The following is a 27,277-nucleotide window of genomic DNA, read 5'->3' on the forward strand; positions in this document are numbered from 1 at the left end:
CCCCTTTTTTAGTCATTAACAGTCAAATGGATAGTTAAATATATCAACGATACAGAAATAGAAAATCTCCAAGATGTATTAAATAAACACTATTATAGGAGTTACTATGACTAAATGTTTTGAAACTTAAAACTTTTGAGTGGTAAATAAAATTATTAAAGATAAAATTCCAACCTGTTATCTCATGTGGAGTTTAAATCACAAGTCGAAAACTTAGGATTTAAACTCTCTAAAGAACAGGAATGTAAAGGGGAAGAAAACTGTCTGTATTCCAAAAACAAAAGGTTACATAAATTGCCAAATTAAGCTTAAGAAGGTTTTTTCACCTCTACCCTATGCGGAGTAAAGAAGGTAAGTATACTAAGCAGCTGCTTTTAATGCCTTTTATATAAACAAAACAACAAAATCCATAGACTTCTGGAATACCAGCAAATTGTATGTGTTTTCAATTAGTCATCATGTTATATTTACAGTTCATTAAACAAATGACAATTTGTAAATTCAGTCCACAAAATAGCATGCTGAAAGGCTACACATGTAAAAGTATTAGATAAAAAGGAACATCACTGCCCTTCATAAATTCTAGAAAGTTCATTGCATTCATTATTCACCTTTAAATTCAAAATTGGAATTTGATGATGATTGCAACTGCAGCTGAGGTCCATAAACTAAAACAATTTACTGGTTGTGGAAAATGGGGCTGGGAAAAGCCGTGGGCTAACCATCCTGTTAACAAGGAGTGTCTCCTCATCAAGGTGGCAGCCACCAGAACGAGGTGCACCCTCCTACCCTCCAAATAGCAAGGGCTCATGCAAATGAAAAGTGAACCTTTGAGATGAGTCTGGATAATAATGCTTTGGAGATTTCCTGTTAAACTAGCACTCTTAAGAACATAGTGGCATTTTATTTCAATCATAGTATAAAACTCATTGGTTTATTCAATTTTGTTATATTTTAGATGTTGGTACTAATAAACCAAGCAAGATTCTTTTTAAGTTTTCTATTTCCCCTTTCTAAAAGCTCTATATCGGGTTCTTCAATTACATTCTCAAATTATACAGATACTACATTTTTTTGACAAATACCATATTTTGGTAATGTTAAAGCTGGAAGTAAACGAGTCTTTCTGTAACTTTGACTTATGCTGCAATGTTTGGATGATGGGACACATCACCCCGGGAACTGTCTCAAAGCACAACCACCTCTTAGGGCCCTACGCTCACTCCCCAAAGGCAGATCCGCCTCCAAAACTCCAAATCCTCATGGTCTCAGGCATCCCTTTTAAACGGGCACAATCGTCACCTCCTTGCAATGAGAGCGTGCTTGATTATTCCTGGCCTCCTGTTACTGGCCTTCATTCCGGGCGTGGGGTGGGGTAGCCCGTCGGTTCCTGAAGATAGCTCGGGGATAACCAAGACAAAAGAACCTGAGGAGAGCTGCCTCAATGGTGGCAAGCTGGGTCCTCCACGTCACCAAATGCCATTTTTACCGTGCCTGTATGGTCCGCTGTTTATCCTGTTAGCAGACCCCTAAATCAGGCAGGAAAATAAAGCTCAGTGGAAGGGCCTCGGAGCAAGACAATCCCACGAAAATGGACGCGGGTTGATTAACGTGAGTGAACTTCTGAGGACCAGAATCCAGACGTAATTCTCCATCCCGGCTGCTCGTTAGATGCCCGGACCGACCCCCAGACCAATTCAATCAGAACATTGGAGGGGCTTGTAAAATCTCCCAGGGAGATTCCGGTACGAAAGCCAAAGACTCACACGCGCGTTCTCCACCCGCCTGCAGCGGCCAGCGCGGGTCCCTCTTAGGGAATTGAATGGAGGCCCCGCGCCGCCTCCTCGAGTATCCCAGTGTGACCGATGGCCAGCTCACAAACGCGCAGTGGGTGCGGCCGAGCCGGGTCGCAGCGGAGCGGAGGGCTTTCGGCCTGGGAAAGAGGAGCCACGGTCCGGAGAGGCATCAGTGCCGGGCCGCTGAGGTCCTCGCAATTGCTGGACTCAACCGCGCGCGCCCTCTACCGGTCCCGCAAAGGAGCCGCAGCCGCCGCGGAGGCCACAGGTGAAGCGGAGGGTTTGTCTTATTTCAGTGGCCCTGTAAGCCACGCCCAGATTCTCTCCCATTTTCCCACTTCTCATGGCTTTGCATGCTGTCCCACGTTGCGTTAGCCTGTACTGTCTCTTTTTCTACATTTGGAAAACAATTTATTGATGCTGCACGACATGAAAAAGTGCTGTAACTCCCTGAATGTACTTGTCTTTCAGATAGGTAACAAATTACATTGGGTCATTGTTCAACTTTATTAATATTTGTTAAAACAGAATTTGCATATATTTTTGCCTACCAAATTGGCAATATTTGTATATATGTATGTATGTATATATGTATTTTTGCAACGGAGTTTTGCGCTTGTTGCCCAGGCTGGAATGCAGTGGTGCAATCTCAGCTCACGGCAATCTCTGCTTCCTGGGTTCAAGTGATTCTCCTGTCTCAGCCTCCCGAGTCGCTGGGATTACAGGCGCGCGCCACCACGACCGGCTAATTCTTGTATTTTTAGTAGAGACGGGGTTTCACCCTGTTGGCCAGGCTGGTCTCGAACTCCTGACCTCAAGTGATCTGCCCGCCTCGTCTTCCCAAAGTGCTGGGATTACAGGCGTGAATCACCGCGCCCAGCCATGTTTTAAAATGAGACTCTTAGTGCTTGTGAAAACAATGAGAGAAAGACTTTTTCATATAGTTTTTTTGTTTTGTTTTGTTTTGAGACAGAGTTTTGCTCTTACTGCCCAGGCTGGAGTGCAATGGCGTGATCTCGGCTCACCGCAACCTCCGACGCCCGGGTTGAAGCGATTCTCCTGCCTCAGCCTCCCGAGTAGCTGGGACTACAGGCGCCCGCCACCACGCCCGGTTAATTTTTTGTATTTTTAGTAGAGACGTGGTTTAACCCTGTTAGCCAGGATGGTCTGGATCTTCTGACCGCGTGATCCACCCGCCTCGGCCTCCCAAAGTGCTGGGATTACAGGAGTGAGCCACCGCACCCAGCCAAGCAGAATAACAACTTAACTACCCCAGATGAAAAACACTTTAGAACATTTTAGCTCAGATCACTTTAAAAATTTTTCTATTTTGAAATAATTTTAGACTTACAGAAAAATTGCAATACTAGTAAAGAAAGTTCCTTTCTACCCTTCATCTATCTTCCCCTAATATCAACATTTTTCATAATCATAGTGCAATTACCAAAACTAAAAAGTTTACAGGCTCACGCCTGTAATCCCAGCACTTTGGGAGTCTGAGGCGGGTGGATCACGAGGTCAGGAGATCGAGACCATCCTGGCCAACATGGTGAAACCTCATCTCTACTAAAAATGCAAAAATTAGCTGGGCGTGGTGGCACGCACCTGTAGTCCCAGCTACTTGGGAGGCTGAGGCAGGAGAATTACTTGAACCAGGGAGTCAGAGGTTGCAGTGAGCCAAGATAGCACCAGTGCACTGTAGCCTGGCGACAGAGTGAGACTGTCTGTCCCCACAAAAAAAAAAAGAAAAAAAGAAAATTGACTGTGTATGTTGACTTTGTATTTAGCAATATTACTTAATATTCTTATTTATTCTAATAGTTTACTTGTAGATTAGCTTGGATTTTCTACATATATAATTATATTATCTGTGACTAATGACCATTTTATTTCTTCCTTTTTAATCCGTATACCTTTTCTTTTTGCCTTATGCCACTGGCTAATTACTATCTCAGTACAATGTTAAATAGAAGTAATGATGAGCATAACCTTTTCTAGCTTCCAATCTCAAAAGTTTTCAGTGTTTTACCACTAGATATGATGTTTACTGCAGATTTTTATGGATACCCTTTAGCAGATTAAATAAATTCCCATCTATTCCTACTTTGTAAATTATGAAAAATGTTACAACTTATCAAGTACTTCTACATCTATTGCAATGTTTACATGAGTTTTTCTTCTTTAATCTCTTAATGTGGCAAATTACATTAGTTTTCTATTGTTAAATCCAAACTTGCATTCCTAGGACAAATGCAACTGACTCATGAAGTAGTATGCTTTTTATATATTGATGGCTTTATAATATTTAGAATAATTTCCTAATGTTTAGAATTTTTACATTTTTGTTCTTGAGTAAATGTGGCCTGTAATTTTCTTTTTCATATTGTCCTTGTTAGGTGTTGATATTGAGGTTAGTGCTAGCCTCATCAAACAAGTTGGAAAATGTTCCCTCTTTTTCTACTCTCTGGGAGAGTAAAAATACTGAATACCCAAACCATGCCAGTTTGACAGGATTTAATGTAAGAAATTGCTTAGACAAGTACTGGAGAACTAAAAAGGTGAAGATGGAACTGCAGCAACACAGAGATAGTAAACATAGGAAGTAGTTACCATCCCTAAGGCTGAAGGGACAAAGGGAATATACTGGGTCTTTAGAAACTGCAAGCTTGGAGGAGGGACTTACAGAGCTGGGACCCAGACTTCTGAGGAGTGGTGCTACCCAGCTGGTGCTGGTACCACGGGAGTCACTCAGGAGTCTCAGGTAGGCTGCAATCCATGCAAGGACTGTTTAATGTCTAGTTTACTCTTACAGAAAGCGTACCCTTTCTTAAGACGTTTCACTTCTACCCCTAAGAAAATTGTCATAATGCACTGAATTTGTTACAGCAAGACACTAGTACCATATGTAAACATCCAGTGTTCACAATGAGAATGGTACTCTTTACCTGTGGCATGGTAGGCCACTGGCTCTCCCTTTTATGTTATGTTATGTTATTTATTTATTTATTTTGAGATAGAGTTTTGCTCTTGTTGTCCAGGCTGGAGTGCAATGGTGCAGTCTCGGCTCACTGCAACCTCTGCCTCCCAGGTTCAAGCAATTCTCCTGCCTCAACCTCCCCAGTAGCTGGGATTACAGACACCCACTACCACGCCCAGCTAATTTTTGTATTTTTAGAAGAGACAGGGTTTCGCCATGTAGGCCAGGCTGGTCTCCAACTCCTGACCTGAAGTGATCCGCCCACTTCAGCCTCCCAAAGTGCTGGGATTACAGGTGTGAGCCACCGCGCCCGGCCCCCTTTTATGTTTTCCATGAAATTTACTGAATCCTCTCATTCCCTTGTGGCTTTTTTCTCATTTTCTTTGATCTGTTTTGTTTCTTTCTGTAATTTTAAAGTGATTTCAAGAGTAACATGTGATAAGTACATGCAATCAATAAACCATCCTTAACCAGGAATTATACATAAAATTAGTTTGTTATAAATGTATTATTTGTATTTGTATTAAATTATTTCTTTTAAAATAAAATAGTTGTATTAAGATTTATTTGTAATTTTGACATCTCTATTACATCTTTTCTTTTAATTTCAACGTTTGTTTTGTAGATTCAAAGGAAAAAACATGAAAATTAAAATCAAGTTACAATTTTGTATTGGCATAAAACATATCAGCAAATAAGATGTCTGAAAAGGAGGGTATGTCAGAGGAGCTAGAGGATACTATTAGTCAATTTAGGAAAGAATCTAGATCACAGTCAGTGAAGGAGCCTGGCTTTATTAAAGAAACATCAAATTTGATAAACGAAGCTTCTGATTACCTGGAAGGGAAATCTTCTAACCAGATTTATGAAACACATCCTAGACAGATTACATTAGAGTCAACATCTTCCTCTGGAAGCAAGTCTAAGAGAAATGAAGAACAAAAGAAAAATCTTCAATTTTCTGAAACAAGCACTAGAACAGAAACTTCACAGAGTTTATCATCACTAACTGGGAGGATTGCAGAATATCAGGCTTTGGTTAACTTCCTATCTCATGAAACAGTAGGAGAAGTTAGTCCACAAGTCTCTGAAGAAAATCAGAAACATCTTGGCTTAGAAACAACTTGTAAAGATAACTTTACAGTTAACCTTGAGGCCAAGGGTTTACAGGAATTTCCTAAGGACATTTTAAAAATCAAATATGTAAAACATCTATATTTAGACAAGAATCAAATCAAAACTTTTCAAGGGGCAGACTCAGGTGATCTGCTAGGACTTGAAATTCTATCCCTGCAAGAAAATGGATTATCATCACTTCCATCTGAAATTCAGTTACTTCATAATTTAAGGATATTAAACGTCAGTCACAACCACATATCACATATACCTAAAGAAATATCTCAGCTTGGGAATATCAGACAACTCTTTTTTTATAACAATTACATTGAAAATTTTCCTTCTGACTTAGAATGTCTTGGAAACTTGGAAATTTTAAGTTTGGGTAAAAATAAGTTAAGGCATATACCAGATACTCTGCCTAGTTTAAAATACTTGCGGGTTCTCAATTTGCAATATAATCAATTAACAATATTTCCTAAAGCTCTGTGCTTCCTTCCAAAGTTAATTTCACTAGACCTTACTGGAAACCTGATCAGCAGTTTGCCAAAAGAAATTAGGGAGCTTAAAAATTTAGAAACACTTTTACTGGATCATAATAAGCTTACCTTTCTGGCTGTAGAAATTTTTCAGTTACTCAAAATAAAAGAACTCCAACTGGCCGACAATAAATTGGAAGTTATTTCACACCAAATTGAGAATTTCAGGGAACTTAGGATTCTTATACTTGATAAAAATTTATTGAAAAATATACCAGAGAAAATATGTTGCTGTGCAATGTTGGAATGCCTTACTCTTAGTGATAATAAATTAACAGAACTTCCTAAGAACATCCATAAGCTTAACAATTTAAGAAAACTTCATGTAAACAGAAATAATATGGTAAAAATAACTGACAGTATCTCACATCTTAATAATATATGCAGTCTAGAATTTTCAGGAAACATAATCGCAGGTGTTCCCATTGAAATAAAAAACTGCCAAAAAATAATTAAAATTGAATTGAATTATAACAAAATAATGTATTTTCCGTTGGGACTGTGTGCTTTAGATTCTCTTTATTATTTGAGTGTTAATGGAAATTATATTTCAGAAATACCTGCGGATATATCTTTCAGTAAACAACTGCTTCATTTAGAATTGAGTGAAAACAAACTCCTCATATTTTCTGAGCACTTTTGTTCTCTTATTAATCTTAAATACCTGGATCTTGGTAAAAACCAAATAAAGAAAATTCCAGCATCTATTTCTAATATGATATCACTCCATGTACTTATTTTATGCTGTAATAAATTTGAAACTTTCCCTAGAGAATTGTGTACTTTAGAAAATTTGCGAGTACTTGATCTTTCAGAAAACCAATTACAGAAAATCTCTTCAGACATCTGTAATTTAAAAGGAATCCAGAAATTAAACTTCTCAAGCAATCAATTTATACATTTTCCTATTGAACTGTGCCAACTTCAATCACTGGAACAGCTGAATATAAGTCAGATAAAAGGGAGAAAGGTAAGAGACTGTGGGCTTTGTGGGGAAGGAGAGACTGGAGAGGATCAGAATTTAAGCTGTGGTGTATCTGTGTGTACCATATGTGTGTTTTAAATTGAGCTGGGATTGTTTATTTTTTAAATGAAAGTCTTCCCCCTCCCCACCAAATATGGCTTATAAATACACTTCACAACACAAAAGCTGTACAGGAAAATATTTCATTAAAATGAAATATGAAGCAATGAAAGCTGACAATTCTATAGATTCCTTTTTGTTTCTGTGTAATTGTAAAAGGAGTTTTAAAGTGGTAAATGTCATATAAACACATTACTGAAAGTTTGGAAAGTGATAAAATTAAAACAAAAATCATTCCACAAGCATATCATGTATTATAACTACTGGCATACGCTGACACAACTTTTAGTCTTTTTTCCCCGTTATGCATATGGTTTTATAAGAAATTATAGAAGACTACACACTCAGTTTTAAATTCTTCTTTTTTTAACCAATAAGCATTTCTCTTTGATATAATCATCTTCCCAATAAATTGTTATAACCAGTACATGATTTATAGATCTAATCCTCTTGTTATGCATTTATGGATGTTATAATTTTCTTCATAATAATCCTGTGATGATTTTTCCATAAATATAGCCTTTTTCATATTTTAGACTATTTCCTTAGGAAATTTTCCCTGAAGAATTACTAGATCAATAAGAATTAACATTTTTAGAGTTTAGCATTTTATCTTACTGAAACTCTAGGAGTAACTTTTATGGAAATAATTTTTTAAAAACTAAAACATTACTGATTTATATGAAGATCTTAGTAAACAAATGAAAAGAACACAGCTGTTATCTAAGTCAGGACTTCCCAAAGTCTACTCCTAAAAGCCCTAGTTCCATGAGAGTCTGCTCAAAAAAAAAAAAAAAAAAAAAAGGGAGGAGGGGAGCAGTGTCTGTGATCAAATAGCTTTAAGAAGCACTGGGTTCTTCTCTTAAAGAATAACAATGAATACTGATCTATTAAAAGCTTTGAAGAGTCTTGCACTAATTTTCCCAAAATATTCCCATATTTCCCAAACTTGTTTGACCATTTTTAACATAACAGCTATCATATAATACATTTCCAGAAAAGCTACTCCAGGGAATACTTGCTTAAGCAGATGGAATGAATAATGATACACCTTGCATTTAAAAAGTTGATTTTGTACTAACAGACAATTTTTAGTTCTGCAATATAATAATCAGTTAATTCATTGACTGATTCATATCATCTCACTCATTTTCTCCTCTTGTAAGATAACTGTTGGTATCTCCAATGATGTCCCTAACTCTCTCTTTTTTATTAACTCCTTTCTCACCACACCTGCTGTCACTTACATGCACATTATCCCAAAGTCTACATGACTAAAGCTGATCTCACACCAGTGCTGTAGTCCCATAGTTCCCATTTTTTTCCTGGAAATTATACATGTTCTATTCTTTTGTTGTCACACACTCAATATCACTTCAAAGTCAGCTCATTTTTCTTCCGTCTCCTTTCAAAACTTCTCCATTTCTGTTTGTGATGCCAGTTTTTGTTTTAAACCTGCCAGGCTAAAACTCATGAAATCATTCTTGTTCCTTTTCCATCATCAGTTATACCTCATCTTACACCAAAATTGTATCATTTTTCCTCTAAAAAAGCTGTCGGATTGTCTCCCTCATTTTCCAGTGTCACTGTCTACAACCTGGTCCTTGGTTATCACTCACTTCATGCATAGATTTATGCCAGGAGTTTCTTCCTTTTAGGAAGCCTTATCAAAGCCGTCAGACTTCATTGCAGAGGACTGTTCTCCATGTATCATACTTGCCTGTCAGGAATCCAAATTGCATATCTGTTGCCTACTCAAAGTGAGTGGCTGCCCAAGGCAACAGTCCACATATTTGCAACATCATTGCAAAGGTCATCAAATGGAAAAAATGATTTACAAGAACTCCTGTCAAAAAGAATATCCCATGTAGTTGAAAATATCATTGATAACCCCCTTGGGGTGGAAATGAAATGCCCAAATAATTAACTTATGTAATAGCAGATGGTCACTTACTGAAGAAGAGTCAGATTAATCACAGGGCTTTTATTTTACTAAAGGAAGGATGCCCAACAGGAACCTTCCTTCTATATGAACCCTATCATCATACAACTCTCAGACACCACCTCTAGTAAATGTTGAGAAGGTAATTAAAGAATATTTCCTTCATTGAATGTCAAATAATGAACCCACCTACCTGTTTGGATCTGACTCCTACTTCACAGGCCCGTCTCTCCAGTCTTGCCATAGCCTGGTTCCATGCTCCTTATCCAAACAAATCTCCCTCTGCTTTGCATCACCTTTCTTTACTGGTCAGCTTCTCACTAGCCATGACTATGCATGATATTCTGTCACTCAGGCTGGAGGACAGTGGTGTGATCTCAGCTTACTGCAACCTCTGCCTCCTGGGTTCAAGTGATTCTCCTGCCTCAGGCTCCTGAGTAGCTGGGATTACAGGCACTCACCTCCACGTCCAGCTAATTTTTCTATTTTTAGTAGAGACGGAGTTTCACCATGTTGGCCAGGCTGGTCTCGAATTCCTGTGATCCACCCGCCTTGGCCTCCCAAAGTGCTGGGATTACAGGTGTGAGCCACCGAGCCCAGCCCCCTATTCATTCTTAAGAGGCTATTCAAGTTCTACTTTTTACATGAAGCTTTACTTTAGTTATCTGATTTGTAGTAATGAACCTTTTCTAAACTTTTATTCATCAGTTATTAATTGTATTATTTTGGCATTGGATTACCTATTGCTTCATTCCATTTCCTGATTTTTTCATATGGATATATTCTGTTCCCTAAAGTAAATTTTAATCTCTGTGAAGTTGGAAACTATTTCTTATGCTTCCTTTATACCTGGAAGAACATATAGCACAACATCCAGAATGTACCTTGTTGTTTAGTTATTTCAGAGGTGCCTACACATTCAAAATTGTTTTGTTCATAGAACATCCTTTATTTCAAAAGCCACTCATAAAAGCCCTATTTTCTCTAAATATGTGTATTCTTCATCTTAACAGAATATTTTAATTCCTGCAATTTTGCAACACTTTTTGTAGTAGGAATTTTTATTTAAGGTCACATTGCCAAACTTTTATTTAAGGTCACATTGCCAAACTATTATTAAACATTTGGTCAAAATGCATTTCGTGCTTGGGAACACATACAAAAAGTATAAAACGTGTATCATGTCATTTTAAAAATCTAAAAAAAGCACACAAAAGATGAATAAAAAGCAATGGGGCCTGGCGAAGTGGCTCACGCCCTTAATCCCAGCACTTTGGGAGGCCGAGGTGGGAGGATCACCTGAGGTCAGGAGTTCAAAATCAGCCTGGCCAACATGGCAAAACTCCATTCTACTAAAAATACAAAAATTAGTCGGGTGTGGTGCTGGGCACCTGTGATCCCAGGTACTCTAGAGGCTGAGGCAGGAGAATCGCTTGAACCCGGGAGGTGGAGGTTGCAGTGAGCTGAGATCACGCCATTGCCCTCCAGCCTGGTGACAGATGGAGATCTCCATCTCAAAAAAAAAAAAAAAAAAAAAAAAAAAAAAAAAAAAGCAATGTTGATAGGACTAGGAATAAGGAGATCAAATGTGGAATGGAGTAGTTGGAAAAGACAGGAAAGAAGTCAAAACACGGTTAGATTTAGGGAGCGGGGAAAGGGATAAGGAGACAATGAACACTGAGTGATGGGAATGTGAGCAAAGTGGGTAGCAAGCCACAGGGTTGAATTAGAAGCATTGGTCAGATTGGGGAGGTACTTGGATGTCGCACAATATCTTGTGGGTTTTAGCCAGAAGGGGGAGTCAGTTACAAAGAATTTGTGACATAATAAAAATATATCCTTTTTAAGACAAAAACAAAAACAGACAAAACTCTTTCATTTGATTTTAGAAAAAGTTTTAGTCATGCAAAGATGTATTTATAAAAGTATAATTTTTTAATCTTTGTTACAGTTAACAAGACTTCCAGGAGAGCTATCTAATATGACTCAACTTAAAGAACTTGATATCTCAAATAATGCAATCAGAGAGATTCCAAGAAATATAGGAGAATTGAGAAATTTGGTTAGTTTGCATGCATACAATAATCAAATAAGTTATATTCCACCATCTTTGCTATCTTTAAATGATCTCCAGCAACTAAACCTGAGTGGTGAGTGTCAAGCATAATCAGTAATTATAATCAATAAGTAGAGTATTAATGTCTGAGTTGCAAATTTTGTTGACAAGATACAGAATGGCAAAGAGTCAACATAATGTATTAAGTCACCATTAGAAGGAAATGACTGTCCTAGGTACAGAAAATGAAAGCAAAGTATAAGGTCCAGTTCCTGCCTTGAAAGAGTAGAGGAGCCTGAACATATTTTCATTTCTTTTCTCTCTTCTCTGCCTATACCCAGTCATTTAGTATTTCTTCCCTTTCTGAACCCAACCTCACCTCTTCCTCTACACACACCTACACAACCTCAGGTCAGCATATTTTCTGCATTTCCTTCTCTGTTGGGAAGGAAGAAGAAAAAACTATCTCTGTTGTTTGGATAAGGAGCATGGAACCTATGTCTATGGCAAGACTTGGGAGCCAGGCCTATGAAGTAGGAGTCAGATCAAAACAGGTAGGCGGGTTCATTATTTGACATTCATTGAAGCAAATATTCTGAAGTATAAATATATATATATTTATTTTGAGACAAGGTCTCACTCTGTTGCCCAAGCTGGAGCACAGTAGCAGGATCATGGCTCACTGTAGCCTTGACCTCTCTAGGCTCAGGTGATCCACCAGCCTCAGCCTCCCAAAGTGCTGGGATTACAGGCGTGAGCCACCATGCCCAGTCAGCAGTGTCTTTAAAAGCCTAATCTTGGAAGTGACATAACACCACTTCTGCTCTATTCTATTGATCACACAGACCAACCTTGGTATAATGTGGGAAGGGACTATACAAGGGGGTGAGTAACAGGAGGTAGATATCATTGTGGGCTAACAGATAGCCCTAAATCTATTTGAGTAATTGAATTTGTGGTTAGAAGCTCTCATACAAAGAAAATTTCTAGCTCAGATAACTTCACTGGTGAATTCTATCAAGTATTTTATAGAAGAAACAATGCAAATTTCAAAAAGGTGCACTGGTGAATTCTTTCAAGTATTTTCAAGAAGAAATCACTAAGTTAGGGTGGGCACGGTGGCTCATGCCTGTAATTCCAGCACTTTGGGAGGCTGAGGCGGGCGGATCGCTTGAGGTCAGGAGTTTGATGCCAGCCTGGCCAATGTGGTGAAACCCCGTCTCTACTTAAAAAAAAAAAAAAATTAGTCAGGTATGGTGGGGCACACCTGTAATCAAAATCAAAACTACTCAGGAGGCTGAGGCAGGAGAATCGCTTAGACCCAGGAGGTGGAGGTTGCAGTGAGCTGAGATTGTGCCACTGCACTCTAGGCTGGGTGACAGAGTGAGACTCTATCTGAAAGAATGAAGGAGAGAGAGAGAGAGAGAGAAAGAGAGAAAGAGGAAATAATGACAATTTAAAAAATTCTGTCATAAAATTGAGGCTAAAACATGTCTCAGTTCATTCTACGAGGCCAGCATTATCCTAATACTATAATAAAACAAATACATTACTTGGAAACTTACAGAATAATATCCTGCTTGAACATTGATGCAAAATTCCTTAATGAATTAAAGCAAATCAAATCCATCAATATAAAAAATGATATCATATTGTGACCAAGAGCGATTTACCCTGGGAATACAAGGTTGAGTCAATATTCAAAAACTAATCCATGTAATTCACCATCTGAACAGGCTTATGAAAAGCCATATGAACTTCTCACTGTAAGTATAAAAAGCAAAGCAAGCAGATGTGGTGGTTCATGCCTATAATCCCAGCTATTTGGAAGACTTAGGCAGGAGGATTGCTTGAGCCTGGGAGTTTGAGGCTGCAGTGAGTTATGATTGTGCCACTGCGTTCCAGCCTGGGCAACAGAACAAGACCTCATCTCAAAAAAAAAAAAAAAAAAAGCAAATATCATATGAAAAAATAAAATTTCTTTTCAAGATTTTCAAAAACAAACAACAACAACAAAAAAATCTCACTAAGCTAGAAATAGAAGAGAATTTCCTCAACCTGAAAAAGTGCATCTGCAAAACTCCTATAGCTAATATCACACGCCATGGTAAACAATTTCTTTTCCACTATGATCAAGATTAAAGTAAAGTTCTCCTTTCTCACCACTTCTTTTTGATGTTGTAACTGGAAGTCCCAACTAGCACAAAAACACAAGACAAAGAAATAAAAAGTAAACAGATTGGGAAGGAAGAAGAAAAAACTATTTCTGATAATAGAGACACATTGTCTAGGTCAAAAATCCCAAAGGATCTACAGAACAAGTAAGTTTGGCAAGATTGCCATATACAGAGTTAATAAACAAAAATCAATCATATTTCTACAGACTAGCAATAAATGATTGGAAATTGATTTCTTTAAAAGTATAATTTAAAATTGTACCAAAACCATAAATAAATCTAACAAATTACATATAAGATCTATATGGTGAAAACTGTAACATAGATAAAACTAAATGAGACCTAAATAAGTAGAGAGATAAATAGTGTTCATAAATTGGAAGACAATATTGTTAATATGTCAGTTTCCCAAAACTTATCTTTAAATTCAACTCAATTCCAGTAAAAATCCTAGCAAAGTTTTTTGTTTCAGAAAACAATGAGGTAATTATAAAATGTATATAAAAAGTCAAAGGAACTAGAATAGCTGAAACAATTTTGAAGAAGAAAAACAAAGTTGGATGATTCACAAACCTGATTTCAAGACTTATGTAAAACTATAGTCATGAAGACAGTGATAGTATTGGCAAAACAACAGACATAAGGATCAATGGGACAGAATAGAGAGTCTAGAAATAGATCCACTATGATGGTTAACATTGAGTGTCAACTTGATTGGATTGCAGGATGCAAAGTATTGTTCCTGGGTGTGTCTGTGAGGGTGTTCCCAAAGGAGATTAACATCTGAGTCAGTGGACTGGGCGAGACAGACCCACCCTCAATCTGGGTGGGCACAATCAGCTGCCAGCTCTGCTAGAATGAAGCAGGCAGAAGAACGTGGAAGGACTAGACTGGCTATGTCTTCTGGCCTCCATCTTTCTCCCATGCTGGATGCTTCCTGCCCTCAAACACTGGACTCCAAGTTCTTCAGCTTTTGCACTCTTGGACTTACACCCCTGGTTTGCCAGGGGCTCTAGGGCCTTTGGCCACAGACTGAAGGCTGCACTATCGGCTTCCCTACTTTTGAGGTTTCAGGACTTGGACTTGCTTCTTTGTGCCTCAGCTTGCAGATGGCAGACTTCACCTCGTAACCGGTTGTGTGAGTCAATACTCCTTAATAAACTCCCTTTTATAATTAGTCCTGTCCCTCTAGAGAACCCTGACTGATATACCCACTATGTGGTCAACTGATTTTTTGCCATGGTAGTTCCCCCTTATCCACAGTTTCAGTTTCCATAGTTTTACTCATGGTCAACGGTGGTCTGAAAATATTAACTGAGAAATTCCAGAAATAAACAATTCATAAGTTTAAAATGGTGCACTTTTCTGAGTAGCGTGATGAAATCTCACACTGTCTTACCTGGGATGTGAATCCATTCAGTGGATGTGCTCCCTGCCTGTCAGTCACTTAGTAGCAGTCTTAGTTATCAGATCCACTGTCACAGTATCGCAGTGCTTGTGTTCATGTAACCCTTATTTTACTTATTAATGGCCCTAAAGCACAAGAGTAGTGATGCTGGCAATTCGGATACACCAAAGAGAAGCCTTAAAGTGCTTCTCTTAAGTGAAAAGGTGAAAGTTCTCAACTTGGAAGGAAAAGAATCATATGATGAAGTCGCTAAGATGTACGCTAAGGACAAATATTCTATCAATGAAATTGTGAAGACGGAAAAAGAAATTTGTGCCAATTTTGCTATTGCACCTCAAACTACACAAATTACAGCCACAGTGCATGATAAGTGCTTAGTTAAGAAGGAAAAGGCATTAAATTTGTGGGTGAAAGACATGAACAGATGTGTTCTGATTGACAGCAATCATGTTTGATACTGTATTAGGTTTGTAGGCATCAGCTGGGGGGTCTTGGAAGGTATCTCCCATGGATAAGGAGGAACTACTGTCATCCAACAGAGAAAGAACAGTATTTTCAACAAATATTGCTGGATCAACTGGATGTCCAAAAGCCAAAACAAAACAAAATAAAACAAAAACAAACAAACAACGGCAATATAATTTTGATCCTACACACCAAATAAAAATATTACCTCACAATGAATCACAGACCTAAATGTAAAAGCTAAAACTACAAAACTTCTAGATAAGAACATAGAAAAATATTATTTTGCAAAAAAAAAAAAAAGGTGAAAAAATATTAAAAGGCTGGGTGTCATGGCTCATGCCTATAGTCCCATAACTTTGGGAGGCTGAGATGTGAGGATTGCTTGAGACTCAGGAGTTTAGGACCATCCTGGGCAACACGGGGAAACCCCATCTCTACAAACAAAATACGAAAAGATTAGCTGGGTATGGTGGTGCACTCCTGTAGTCCCAGCTACTTGAGAGGCTGAGGTGTGAGGATCACTTGAACCCATGAGGCTGAGGCTGCAGTGAGCCAAGATCGTGCCACTGCACTCCAGCCTGGGTGACAAAGCCAGACCCTGTCTCAAAAAAACAAGGTGGAAAAAAAATCAAAACCTTGGCAAGGATTTCTTATATACAACACTGAAATTGCAATCCACAAATGAAAATGATTGATAAGTTGGTTTTCATCAAAATTGGAAACTTCTCAGCTAGGCACGATAACTCATGCCTGTAATCCCAGCACTTTGGAAAGCTGAGGCGGGCGGATCTCCTGACGTCAGGAGTTCAAGACCAGCCTGGCCAACATGGGGAAACCCCCTCTCTACTAAAAGTACAAAAAAATTAGCCAGGCATGGTGGCGGGTGCCTGTAATCCCAACTACTTGGGAGGCTGAAGCAGGAGAATCACTTGAACCCAGGAAGTGGAGGTTACAGTGAGCCAAGATGGTGCCACTGCACTCCAGCTTGGACGACAAGAGCAAGACTAAAGGCTTCTTTAAATTTTTTAATTTTTTAATTTTTTTTTTTTTTTTTAACAACAGAGTCTTGCTGTGTCACGCAGCCTGGAGTGCAGTGATGCAATGTAGGCTCACTGCAGCTTCTGCCTCTGGGGTTTCCTGCCTCAGCCTCCTGAGTAGCTGGGATTACAGGCGCCTGCTACCATGCCCGGCTAATTTTTGTATACTTTTAGTAGAGATGGAGTTTCACTATGTTGCCCAGACTTGTCTCGAATTCCTGACCTCAAGTTATCCACCTGCCTCGGCCTCCCAAAGTGCTGAGATTATAGGCATGAGCCACTGTGCCCGGCTCAGACATTTTTTAAAAGAATGAAAAGCAAAGTCATGGATTGGAAGAAAACATTTGCTTAATACAAAAAAAAAAACAACCTAAAAACAAAAATTAAGAAGTCAAACCACTTAATAAAAATTGGTATAAATTTTGAACAGATAATTTACTAAGAAGCTATATGAATAAAAAATAAGCATAAGAGTCTGGGCGTGGTGGCTCATGCCTATAATCCCAGCACTTTGGGAGGCTGAGGCAGGTAGATCACTTGAGATCAGTAGTTCAAGACCAGCCTGGCCAACATAGTGAAACTCCATCGCTACTAAAAATACAAAAATTAGCTGGGGCTTGGGGCTTGCGCCTATGGTCCCTGCTACTTGGGAGGCTGAGGCACAAGAATAGTGTGAACCCTGGAGGCGGAAGCTGCAATGAGCTGAAATCACACCACTACACTCCAGACTGGGTGACAGAGCTAGACTCTGTCTCAAAATAGAAAAGAAAGAAAGAAAGGAAGAAAAGAAGCATACCAAAATATTATGCTTATTAGTCATATTAGAGAAATGCAAATTAACTATACAATGAAATATTGCTATTAGAATAGTTAAAATTAGTCTGGGCGCGGTGGCTCACGCCTGTAATCCCAGCACTTTGGGAGGCCCAGGTGGGCAAATCATGGGGTCAGGAGTTTGAGACCAGCCTGGCCAATATGGTGAAACCCTGTCTCTATTAAAACTACAAAAATTAGCCCGTGTGGTGGCACGTGCTTATAGTCCCAGCTACTCAGGAGACTGAGGCAGAAGAATTGCTTGAACCAGGGAGGTGGAGGTTGCAGTGAGCCGAGATCATCCCACTGCATTCCAGCTTGGGCGACAGAGTGAGACTCCACCCAAAGAAAAAAAAAAAAGGGATAGTTAAAATTAAAATCTGGTAATACCAAAAGCTATCAAAATACAAGTAACTGAAACTCTGATACACTGATGAAAGAAATACAAAATGGTACAAGCCTTTAGAAAAGTTTGGTAGTTTCTTATATAGTTATACACACACTTAACCATACAAACCATCAATCTCACTTTGACTCCTCTTTTACATGAAATTAAAACGTATTCAACAAAAAACTGACTGCAAATTTATAGAGAAGCTTCCTTTGTAATTGCCAAAACTGGAAGCTCTTCAAATGTCTTTTATGTATTAAATGGATAAATTATTTACATCTATATAATGGAATACTTCTCATTACTAAAAAGAAAAAAAAAACTATTGATACACACAACAACACTGATGCTGTTGTAATGCTAAGTGAAAGAAGCCAGACCCTAAAGACTATGTGCTGTGATTTATAACATATATGTTATACATGTATGTGTGTGCATATATACATATATAAAATTCTAGGTTTATAATAAATATATTTTATACACATACACTCCCAGAAACACTGTATCCAGATCTTGGTTTCTAAATATGATTATTCACTAAAAGGAACCAGGTTCCTTTATCTATGTTTATAAATAACATAATTATAAAATATATAAATAATATAAAGGAAATTTTAGGCCTCTCTAAATGATTACAAATTCATTTTTACGACAGTTTTACGTCTTTTTTTTTTTTTTTTGAGATGGAGTTCCACTCTTGTCTCCCAGGCTGGAGTGCAATGGCACTATCTCGGCTCCCTGCAACCAGTAGCTGGGATTACAGGTGCCCACCACCATGCTCGGCTAATTTTTGTATCTTTAGTAGAGATGGGGTTTTGCCATGTTGGCCAGGCTGATCTCGAACTCCTGACCTCAGATGATCCACCCACCTTGGCCTCCTGAAGTGCTGGGATTACAGGCATGAACCACTGTGCCCACCCCAGTTTTACATTTTATGTTAGGTTTATATTGGATTACGATGGTACTGAAAAAATTACATTTAGGAAGGAGAGTTTAATTCCCACTCCCCCGTGAGGGTAGCCTAGATTTAGTGACTTACTCCCAAAGAATAGAGTATGGAAAGGAAAAAAATTATAACATTATCTTGGAGAATGCTGGCAGAGACTGTGTTATCCAAGAGATAAAATTTAACATCATTAGTGATGTCATGTGGATATGAGGTATCTCTGATATAATGTGATAAGTGTACTTCACCTCTGTGGTATTCTTTTCAAAAACCCATAACCCCAGTCTAATAATGAGAACATATCAGACAAATTCAAGTTATGGTACATTCTACAAAATTCATAACCAGTACTTCTTAAAACTATCAAGGTCATGAAAAACAAGGGAAGATTGAGAAACTATCACAAACCAGAGGCGACTAATGAGATATAACTGTATGCAATGCAATGAGATTTCCTGAGACAGAAAAAGGACACTGATGGAAAAACTAATGAATCCAAAGAAATCTGAAGTGTATTTAGTAGTAATGTACCAATACTGGTTTCTTAGATTAAACTAATGTAATATGATAATGTGAGATAACATTAGGAGAAACTAAAGCTAGATGACGAATGCAGAAGAACTTGCTAAAATCTCTGCAACATTTCTAGGAATCTAAAATTATGCTAAATAAACAGTTTAGTTTAAAAATTACCATCACATCCACTCTATAAAGTTCTTTGCTGTATTAAAAGAGGATAGTCTCTGTCTCAATTTGCCACCCCTAGGAGAGAAAGCAACCACAGCTGTCTTTCTATAAACACTCTTTTTTGCTCTTAGCATGTGGACATCCGAAATAATTTATGACCTGCTGCATTGTGAGGGTCCTCTGGTACTTTGTCAGCAAGACATAATAGATGTTATTTGTCTCCATAGTTATCTTTTATAGAAAGATGTAATTCAATTCTAATTTTTTTCTACTAGGAAATAATCTGACAACTCTACCTAGTGCTATCTACAATCTTTTTTCACTGAAGGAGATAAATTTTGATGACAACCCTTTGCTGAGACCTCCAATGGAAATCTGTAAAGGAAAACAGTTGTACACTATTGCACGCTATCTACAGAGAGCAGATGAAAGAGATGGTAGGTAGTGAGTGATTGACTATCTAAGAAGTCATTTCTCTTTTATTTTATTTTAATTTAATTTTTTTGGAGACAGGGTCTCACTCTGACACCCAGGCTAGACTATAGTGTCATGATCACGATTCCCTGTGGCCTCGGACTCCTGGGCTCTAGTGATCCTCCCACCTCAGCTTCCTGAGTAGCAGGGACTGCAGGTGTGCATCACTGCACCTGGCTGATTTTTTAATCTTCTAGTAGAGACGGGTCTCACTATGTTGCCCCAGCTAGTCTTGAACTCCTGAGCTCAAGCAATCCTCCTGTCTTGGCCTCCCAGTGTTGGGATTACAGGTGTAAGCCACCACACCCAGCCACAAGACACTATCTCATATGAATTAAAAGATGGTTTGCTTTAATTGGAGGCTTTCAATCTGGCAGAGATATGAAAAATTGATCATCTTTCTTTTCTGAAGGTTAGGAGTTTGTTTTGATAATTCAGATTATTTAGTCCAGGTCCATACAAATTGAGGCACTGAAAATAGACAAATCCAAGTGGAGGAGGGGTGGGCCATTTCCTACCCTATTGACCTTAATGCCCTTCAATAGGTGTTTCATTGAGATTGTGGCCAGACTCAAAATCCACACAGAAATCTGTCAGTTTCAATCTGTTCTAACAAATGGAGTTGTTCTAAAAGACATTTGGAGTTGGGTGTGGTGGCTCACGCCTGTAATCCGAACACTTTGGGAGGCCAAGGCAGGAGAATCACTTGAGCTCAGAAGTTCGAGACCAGCCTGGGCCACATAGTGTGGCCTTGTCTCTATTTTTAAGATAGATAAATAAATAAATAAATAAATAAATAAATAAATAAATAAAATACATTTGGCCTTGAGGGAAGTCCACGGAGCCATTCCACAGATGGCACTCAGTCTTTGGCGCACTATGAATCTTTTGACAGTCTTTATCCCATCTGTCCTTGAGCTCTCTGTTGTGTGTCTGATTATTTCTGAGAACAGGCCCATTTTCTTTAAAAGGGACTAGATGAAGATTGGTTTCAAGTGTCTGGGAGGGAACCTTCACTGTCCAATTCTTTCCCTGGGGCTGGGTTCCCAACAGTTAGGCTTTTCCCTATAGGACTCTGATTTGCCACTTTTCATCACTAGTCAGAAAGAATTCAGATTTTGGTCCTCTAATTTAATGCAAGAGAACAATCAGTTATGATCCAGATTTGGGGAAATGGAATATCCAAAACTGTCCCCTCAGATCATTCTATCATGTATCTTGTCTACATAATCGGGAGCTTGTACTAATGTAATTTCATAGTGAGATAGTCACAAAAAATTGCTTAGTCCTTAAAGTCACAATATACATCCATATACACGGCTATCATTTAGAAGCTTTTCCAAGACTTGGGCTTTATTGATAAAGGAACCTAAAATATAAAATTAAAAGCCACAGTAGCTGCCTTCTTTAACTTACTGTGCAAGTTGATTGTCCTACTTGTTACTATAAAAAGGGATCTTTTGGCCAGGTGCGGTGGCTCATGCCTGTAATCCCAGCACTTTGGGAGGCCAAGATGGGTGAATCACGAGGTCAGTAGTTCGAGAGCAGCCTGGCCAACATGGTGAAATCCCATCTCTACTAGAAATGCAAAAAATTAGCTGGGCGTGGTGGTGGGCACCTGCAATCCCAGTTACTCGGGAGGCTGAAGCAGGAGAATCGTTTGAACCCGGGAGGCAGAGGTTGCAGTGAGCCGAGATCGCACCACTGCACTCCAGCCGGGGCGACAGTGCGAGACTCCGTCTAAAAAAAAGAAAGGATCTTTTATGGTAATTATATTTCTATAAAATAAAGATTTTAGGAGTTTTCTAGGATCCATAAAGTATTTCTGTTAGGTACATTACTTTAGAGAAAGGTTTAGAATCTCAGCCATTTATCTCCTTTCCCTACGCCCAAGGAGCCTTCATATTGCAGGCTTGGCATCCAATGAGGGCAAAGAGAAATCAGCTTGGGAAATGTATTTATTCTGCAATTAACAAATGGAGCATTTTTCTTTTTTTTTTTCTTTTTTTCGAGATGGAGTCTTGCTCTGTGGCCCAGGCTGGAGTGCAGTGGCCCCATCTCTGCTCACTGCAAGCTCCGCCTCCCGGGTTCACGCCATTCTCCTGCCTTAGCCTCCCGGGTAGCTGGGACTACAGGCGCCCGCCACCACGCCCGGCTAATTTTTTGTATTTTTTTTTTTTTTTTTTTTTTTTTTGAGACGGAGTCTCGCGCTGTGTAAATAGAGATGGGGTTTCACCATGTTGGCCAGGATGGTCTCGATCTTCTGACCTCGTGATCTGCCCACCTCGGCCTCCCAAAGTGCTGGGATTACAGGCCTGAGCCACTGCGCCCGGCTGAACTTTTTTCTTAAACTTTTACATAGAAGATTGGAATTTTATATATATCATAGCATGAAATATAGCCTGAGAGAGTATATATAAAACTTTTTAAAATAGAACATATTTGATCATGGTGGATGGTACATCTTGAGTTCCAAAAATTCTCACAGGCTGGAGGTAGTGGCTCACACCTGTAGTTCCAGGACTTTGGGAGGCCAAGGCAGGAGGATTGCTTGAGCCCAGGAGTTTGAGACTAGCTTGGGCAATATAATGAGACCCTATTGCTTCTCAGCCTTTTGGCTAAGATGAAGTATAGTGAGACCCTGTTTCTACAAAAAAATTTAAAAACTGAGGTGAGCAGAGAACTTGAGGCCAGGAGTTTGAGACTGGCCTGGCCAACATGCCAAAACCCCATCTCTACTAAAAATACAAAAATTAGCTGGACATGGTGGTACGTGCCTGTAGTTCCAACTACTCAGGAGGCTGAGGCAGGAGAATTGCTAATCTGGAGGCGCCTGTAGTTCCAGCTAATCAGGAGGCAGAGGTTGCAGTGAGACGAGATCCCGACACTGTACTCTAGCCTGGGTGACAGAGCCAGACGTTGTCTCAAAATAAGTAAATAAATAAAAATTAAAAATAATAAATTAGCCAGGCATGGTGGCACAACCCGTGGTCCCAGCTACTTGTGGGGGTGAAGTGGGTGAGTCATTTGAGCCCGGGAGGTCGAGGTTGTGGTGACCTGTGATTATGCCACTGCACTCCAGTCTGAGTAACAGAGTGAGACCCTGTCTAAAAAAAAGAAAAGAAAACCTCACAGTACCTTTGACCAGAAAAAATGGGTCTTGTTCAAATTAGCTGGAAGTTTTAATTTAAAATACTAAAATCACTAATTGTTCAGCCAACTTATTAAATAATTGACTTGAATATAAAATATGCACATATACACCATATTTATAGTAGATGTGAACTTAGTTTCTCAAGTTGGTACATGATGAAGCACATACAATTGTTGTCCATATTCTCTACCAAACAAAACAAAACAAAACAAAACAAAACATTCCCACACACATTAAAAAGCCAGAATTGAAGGAAGGAGTCAAATGCATTTCAAATCCTGGAGAAATAAACGGCTTGGAAATCACTTTAAAGTTGCTTATAAATAGGCCGGGTGCGGTGACTCATACCTGTAATCCCAGCACTTTGGGAGGCTGAGGCGGGCAGATCACCTGAGGTCAGGAGTTTGAGACCAGCGTGACAAACATGAGAAACCCCATCTCTATTAAAAATACAAAAAATTAGCCGGGTGTGGTGGCGCATCCCAGCTACTCGAGAGGCTGAGGCAGGAGAATGACTTGAACCCCGGAGGCAGAGGTTGTGGTGAGCCGAGATCACACCATTGCACTCCAGCCTGGGCAACAAGAGTGAAACTCTGTCTCAAAAAAAAAAGATAAAAAGTTGCTTATAAATATTCTTTTTAATGGCCATTTTAAGTGTTGGATTTTTTGGATTTTAGAAAAAAATGGAACAAATGTTTCAAATTTCAGTTTATATTTTAGATCTGCATTGTCATTGTCATTTTTTTTTTTTTTCATGAGGCGGAGTTTTGCTCTTGTTGCCCAGGCTGGAGTGTAGTGGCGCAATCTTGGCTCACGGCAACCTCTGCCTCCTGGGTTCAAGCTATTCTCTTGCCTGAGCCTCCTGAGTAGCTGGGATTACAGGCATGCGCCACCACACCCGGCTAATTTTTTGTGTTTTTAGTAGAGACGGGGTTTCTCCATGTTGGTCAGGCTGATCTTGAACTCGTGACCTCAGGTGATCCACCCGCCTTGGCCTCCCAAAGTGCTGGGATTACAGGCATGAGCCACCAAGCCTGGCCGCCATTGTCTTCTTTTTTTTTTTTTTTTTTTTTTTTGAGACAGAGTCTTGCTCTGTTGCCCAGGCTGGAGTACAGTGGTGAGGTCTCAGCTCACTGCAACCTCTGCCTTCCCGGTTCAAGTGAGTCTCCTGCCTCAGCCTCCTGAGTAGCTGGGACTATAGGCACACACCACCACGCCCGGCTAATTTTTATATTTTTATTAGAGATGGGGTTTTGCCATGTTGGCCAGGCTGGTCTTGAACTCTTGACCTCAGGTGATCCACCTGCCTCGGCTTCCCAAAGTGCTGGGATTACAGGCATGAGCCACTGTGCCCGGCCAGCATTGTCATTTTCAGTTTTACTTAACATATACATTTCACAGAAGCACAGAAATAAGAAAACTAGATATGAACTCAAAATAGATTATCTTTTTCAAAAGATACACGTTTTCTTTTATCTTCAAACATAGAGAAAATCTTAGAGAAGATATTCAAGATAGTTGCCAACAACATCACTGAAACCAATTTTGAATTTTTATGTCAAAAACTAAACCTGGCAAACTCAGAAACTGATATGCCTACAAAGAGGTATGTATAAATGACAGCTTTTAGTACAAATTTATTCTCATTCTGATGTATATCATGTTGATATTGAATGGTTTTGAAACATTCATATTAACACAATCTTTACTTTGCTATAGAAAGCTGATTTTAGTATTACATGTTTGTGATCCATGTTGGAAGGCTATATAACATAATGAAGAACAAGGGCTATGAGGACAGACTGTTTGACTTTTACTTACAACTGGTTTTGTGACCTTGGGCAAGTCCTTTAACTTCTTGATGACTTGGTTTCTTCACTGGTAAAATGGATATACTCATGTAAGAGAATTGTCATGAGAATCAAGTGAGATCAAGCTATAAAGCATATAGTAACGGGGCATGGTGGCTCACGCCTGTAATCCCAGCACTTTGGAACGCTGAGGCAGGCGGGTCATGAGGTCAGGAGATCGAGACCATCCTGGCTAACACGGTGAAAACCCGTCTCTCCTAAAAATACAAAAAAATTAGCTAGGGGTGGTGAGCGCCTGTAGTCCCAGCTACTTGGGAGGCTGAGGCAGAAGAATGGCATGAACCCGGGAGGCGCCACTGCACTCCAGCCTGGGAGATAGTGAGACTCCATCACAAAAAAAAAAAAAAAAAAAAAAAGGCATAAGGCATAGAGTATAGTTGCAGTAATATACTGGTTTATTAGAAATAACCCACAATTATGATTTTGAGGTCTTGAGAACTGAATGTAAATTGAATTGTTGATTTTCTATAAGGGAACAAGGGATCGTCTGGAGCTAACATTCACTTTCTACGTCCCCAGCTCCATGCTATTTTTTGAGACGTAATCTCGCTCTGTCGCCCAGGCTGGAGTGCAGTGGCGCGATCTCTGCTCACTGCAAGCTCCGCCCCCCGGGTTCACGCCATGCTTCTGCCTCAGCCTCCCATGTAGCTGGGACTACAGGCGCCCGTCACCATGCCCGGCTAATTTTGTTTTGTATTTTTAGTAGAGACGGGGTTTCACCGTGTTAGCCAGGATGGTCTCGATCTCCTGACCTCGTGATCCACCCGCCTCGGCCTCCCAAAGTGCTGGGATTACAGGCGTGAGCCATGGTGCCCGGCCCATGCTAAATTTTTATAGGGATTCTCTTCACCAATTAATTTCATCTTCACTTTGGTAAAATTGGTTTGAAAACCTAGATATACAATATTACAGGAGTTTAAAGCAAGGTTCTTAATTGACATTTCAAATAATTATTAGTAATTTTAATATATTAAACATTAATACATATTTAACTATTATATTATTAATAATGTTTTTCAGCACTGTTTCATTAAGTGAGAGAGCCCACCAAGCACTTGTTATATGGAAAACACAGAGTAACAAATTATCACTAACTGCTGCTGCTTTAAGAGATCAACTAATTCGAGCACTAACTATGATAGGAGCATATGAAATTATGGACAAAATAACAGCTTTAAATCTTTTTACACGTGCAATTAAATTCTAACCAGTGGATCAATAATAAAAACTGAAAACTTTTGATGCACTTATAATTGAAACTGTGTTTTTGAACCATTTCACTTCACTTTATCATACAAGAGAATTACATCTCTTTTCTTGCATTCTTAAGAGATGATGACAACTTATAACTACCACTCTAATGTTATCATAATAAAATATTACAGACACTGTGTTGTGTGTTTGCTCTGTTGTCTTACTACGGTGATGTTGAATTTGAAAATAATTGCTTTTTTTTTTTTTTTTTCCCTGAGATGAAGTTTTGCTCTTGTTGGCCAGGCTGGAGTGCAGTGGCGTGAATTTGAAAATAATTCCTTTTATTTTTGAGATGGAGTTTTTGCTCTTGTTGCCCAGGCTGGAGTGCAGTGGTGTGATCTTGGCTCACTGCAACCTCTGCCTCCTGTGTTCAAGTGATTCTCCTGCCTCAGCCTCCCGAGTAGCTGGGACTACAGGTGCCCACCACCACGCTGGGCTAATTTTTGTATTTTTAGTAGACACGGGATTTCACCATGTTGGGCAGGATGGTCTCCATCTCCTGACCCTGTGATCTGCCTGCCTGGGCCTCCCAAAGTGCTGAGATTACAGGCGTGAGCCACCATGCCCAGCCTGAAAATAATTATGTTAAAATTTTTCTGTTATATAGTGCTTTTATACAACCCACGATTTATAGGTAGCAACATTACTAGTGATTTTCACTGGAGTTAGAAAGCAGAACAGTTTCTTTTTAGATGCTGGCTTAAAAACAGAAATAAATACACCATTCCTACTTTTTCTTCATTAGGAGGGGGATAGCTTTGTTAAACACAAACTAGGGCCAGGGCCAGTAATCCTTTAGTTGAGTGTCCAGACAGGATTGACAGAGTGGCCATCTGTTGTCTTGTCTGTCATGTGAGCCTCTCCCCTTCTTCCGCTATCAGAAAACCTCTCTCATAGGGGGAATGCATTGCACTTATTTCAATGTGGAGCTGACCTTGTCGTGTAAATCTCTTCCCCGACTCCAGCACTAACATCAATGTCTTCTATTCATGTAACCACAATGATTGATTTTGACTCAGGGAAAGTCATTTGACTCAAGCCAGGCCATTAACAGTTTCCCTTGGATCTTTTTGCAGAGCTACCA

General features: G+C 39.3%; 1 protein-coding gene across 1 annotated transcript; it reads left to right on the forward strand.

Moving 5' to 3' along the window:
• Positions 1-1,935: 1,935 nt before the first annotated feature.
• Positions 1,936-26,150, forward strand: LRRD1 (leucine rich repeats and death domain containing 1). The gene is made up of 6 exons (XM_025378115.1): positions 1,936-2,099; positions 5,399-7,398; positions 11,406-11,604; positions 19,716-19,877; positions 24,557-24,674; positions 25,960-26,150. Exons 2-6 carry the CDS (start codon positions 5,473-5,475, stop codon positions 26,144-26,146), a joined length of 2,592 nt encoding a protein of 863 aa, XP_025233900.1. The 5' UTR covers positions 1,936-2,099; positions 5,399-5,472; the 3' UTR covers positions 26,147-26,150.
• The last annotated feature ends 1,127 nt before the right edge of the window (positions 26,151-27,277 follow it).

This window comes from Theropithecus gelada, chromosome 3, assembly GCF_003255815.1.
Source record: "Theropithecus gelada isolate Dixy chromosome 3, Tgel_1.0, whole genome shotgun sequence".
Classification (NCBI taxonomy): domain Eukaryota; kingdom Metazoa; phylum Chordata; class Mammalia; order Primates; family Cercopithecidae; genus Theropithecus; species Theropithecus gelada.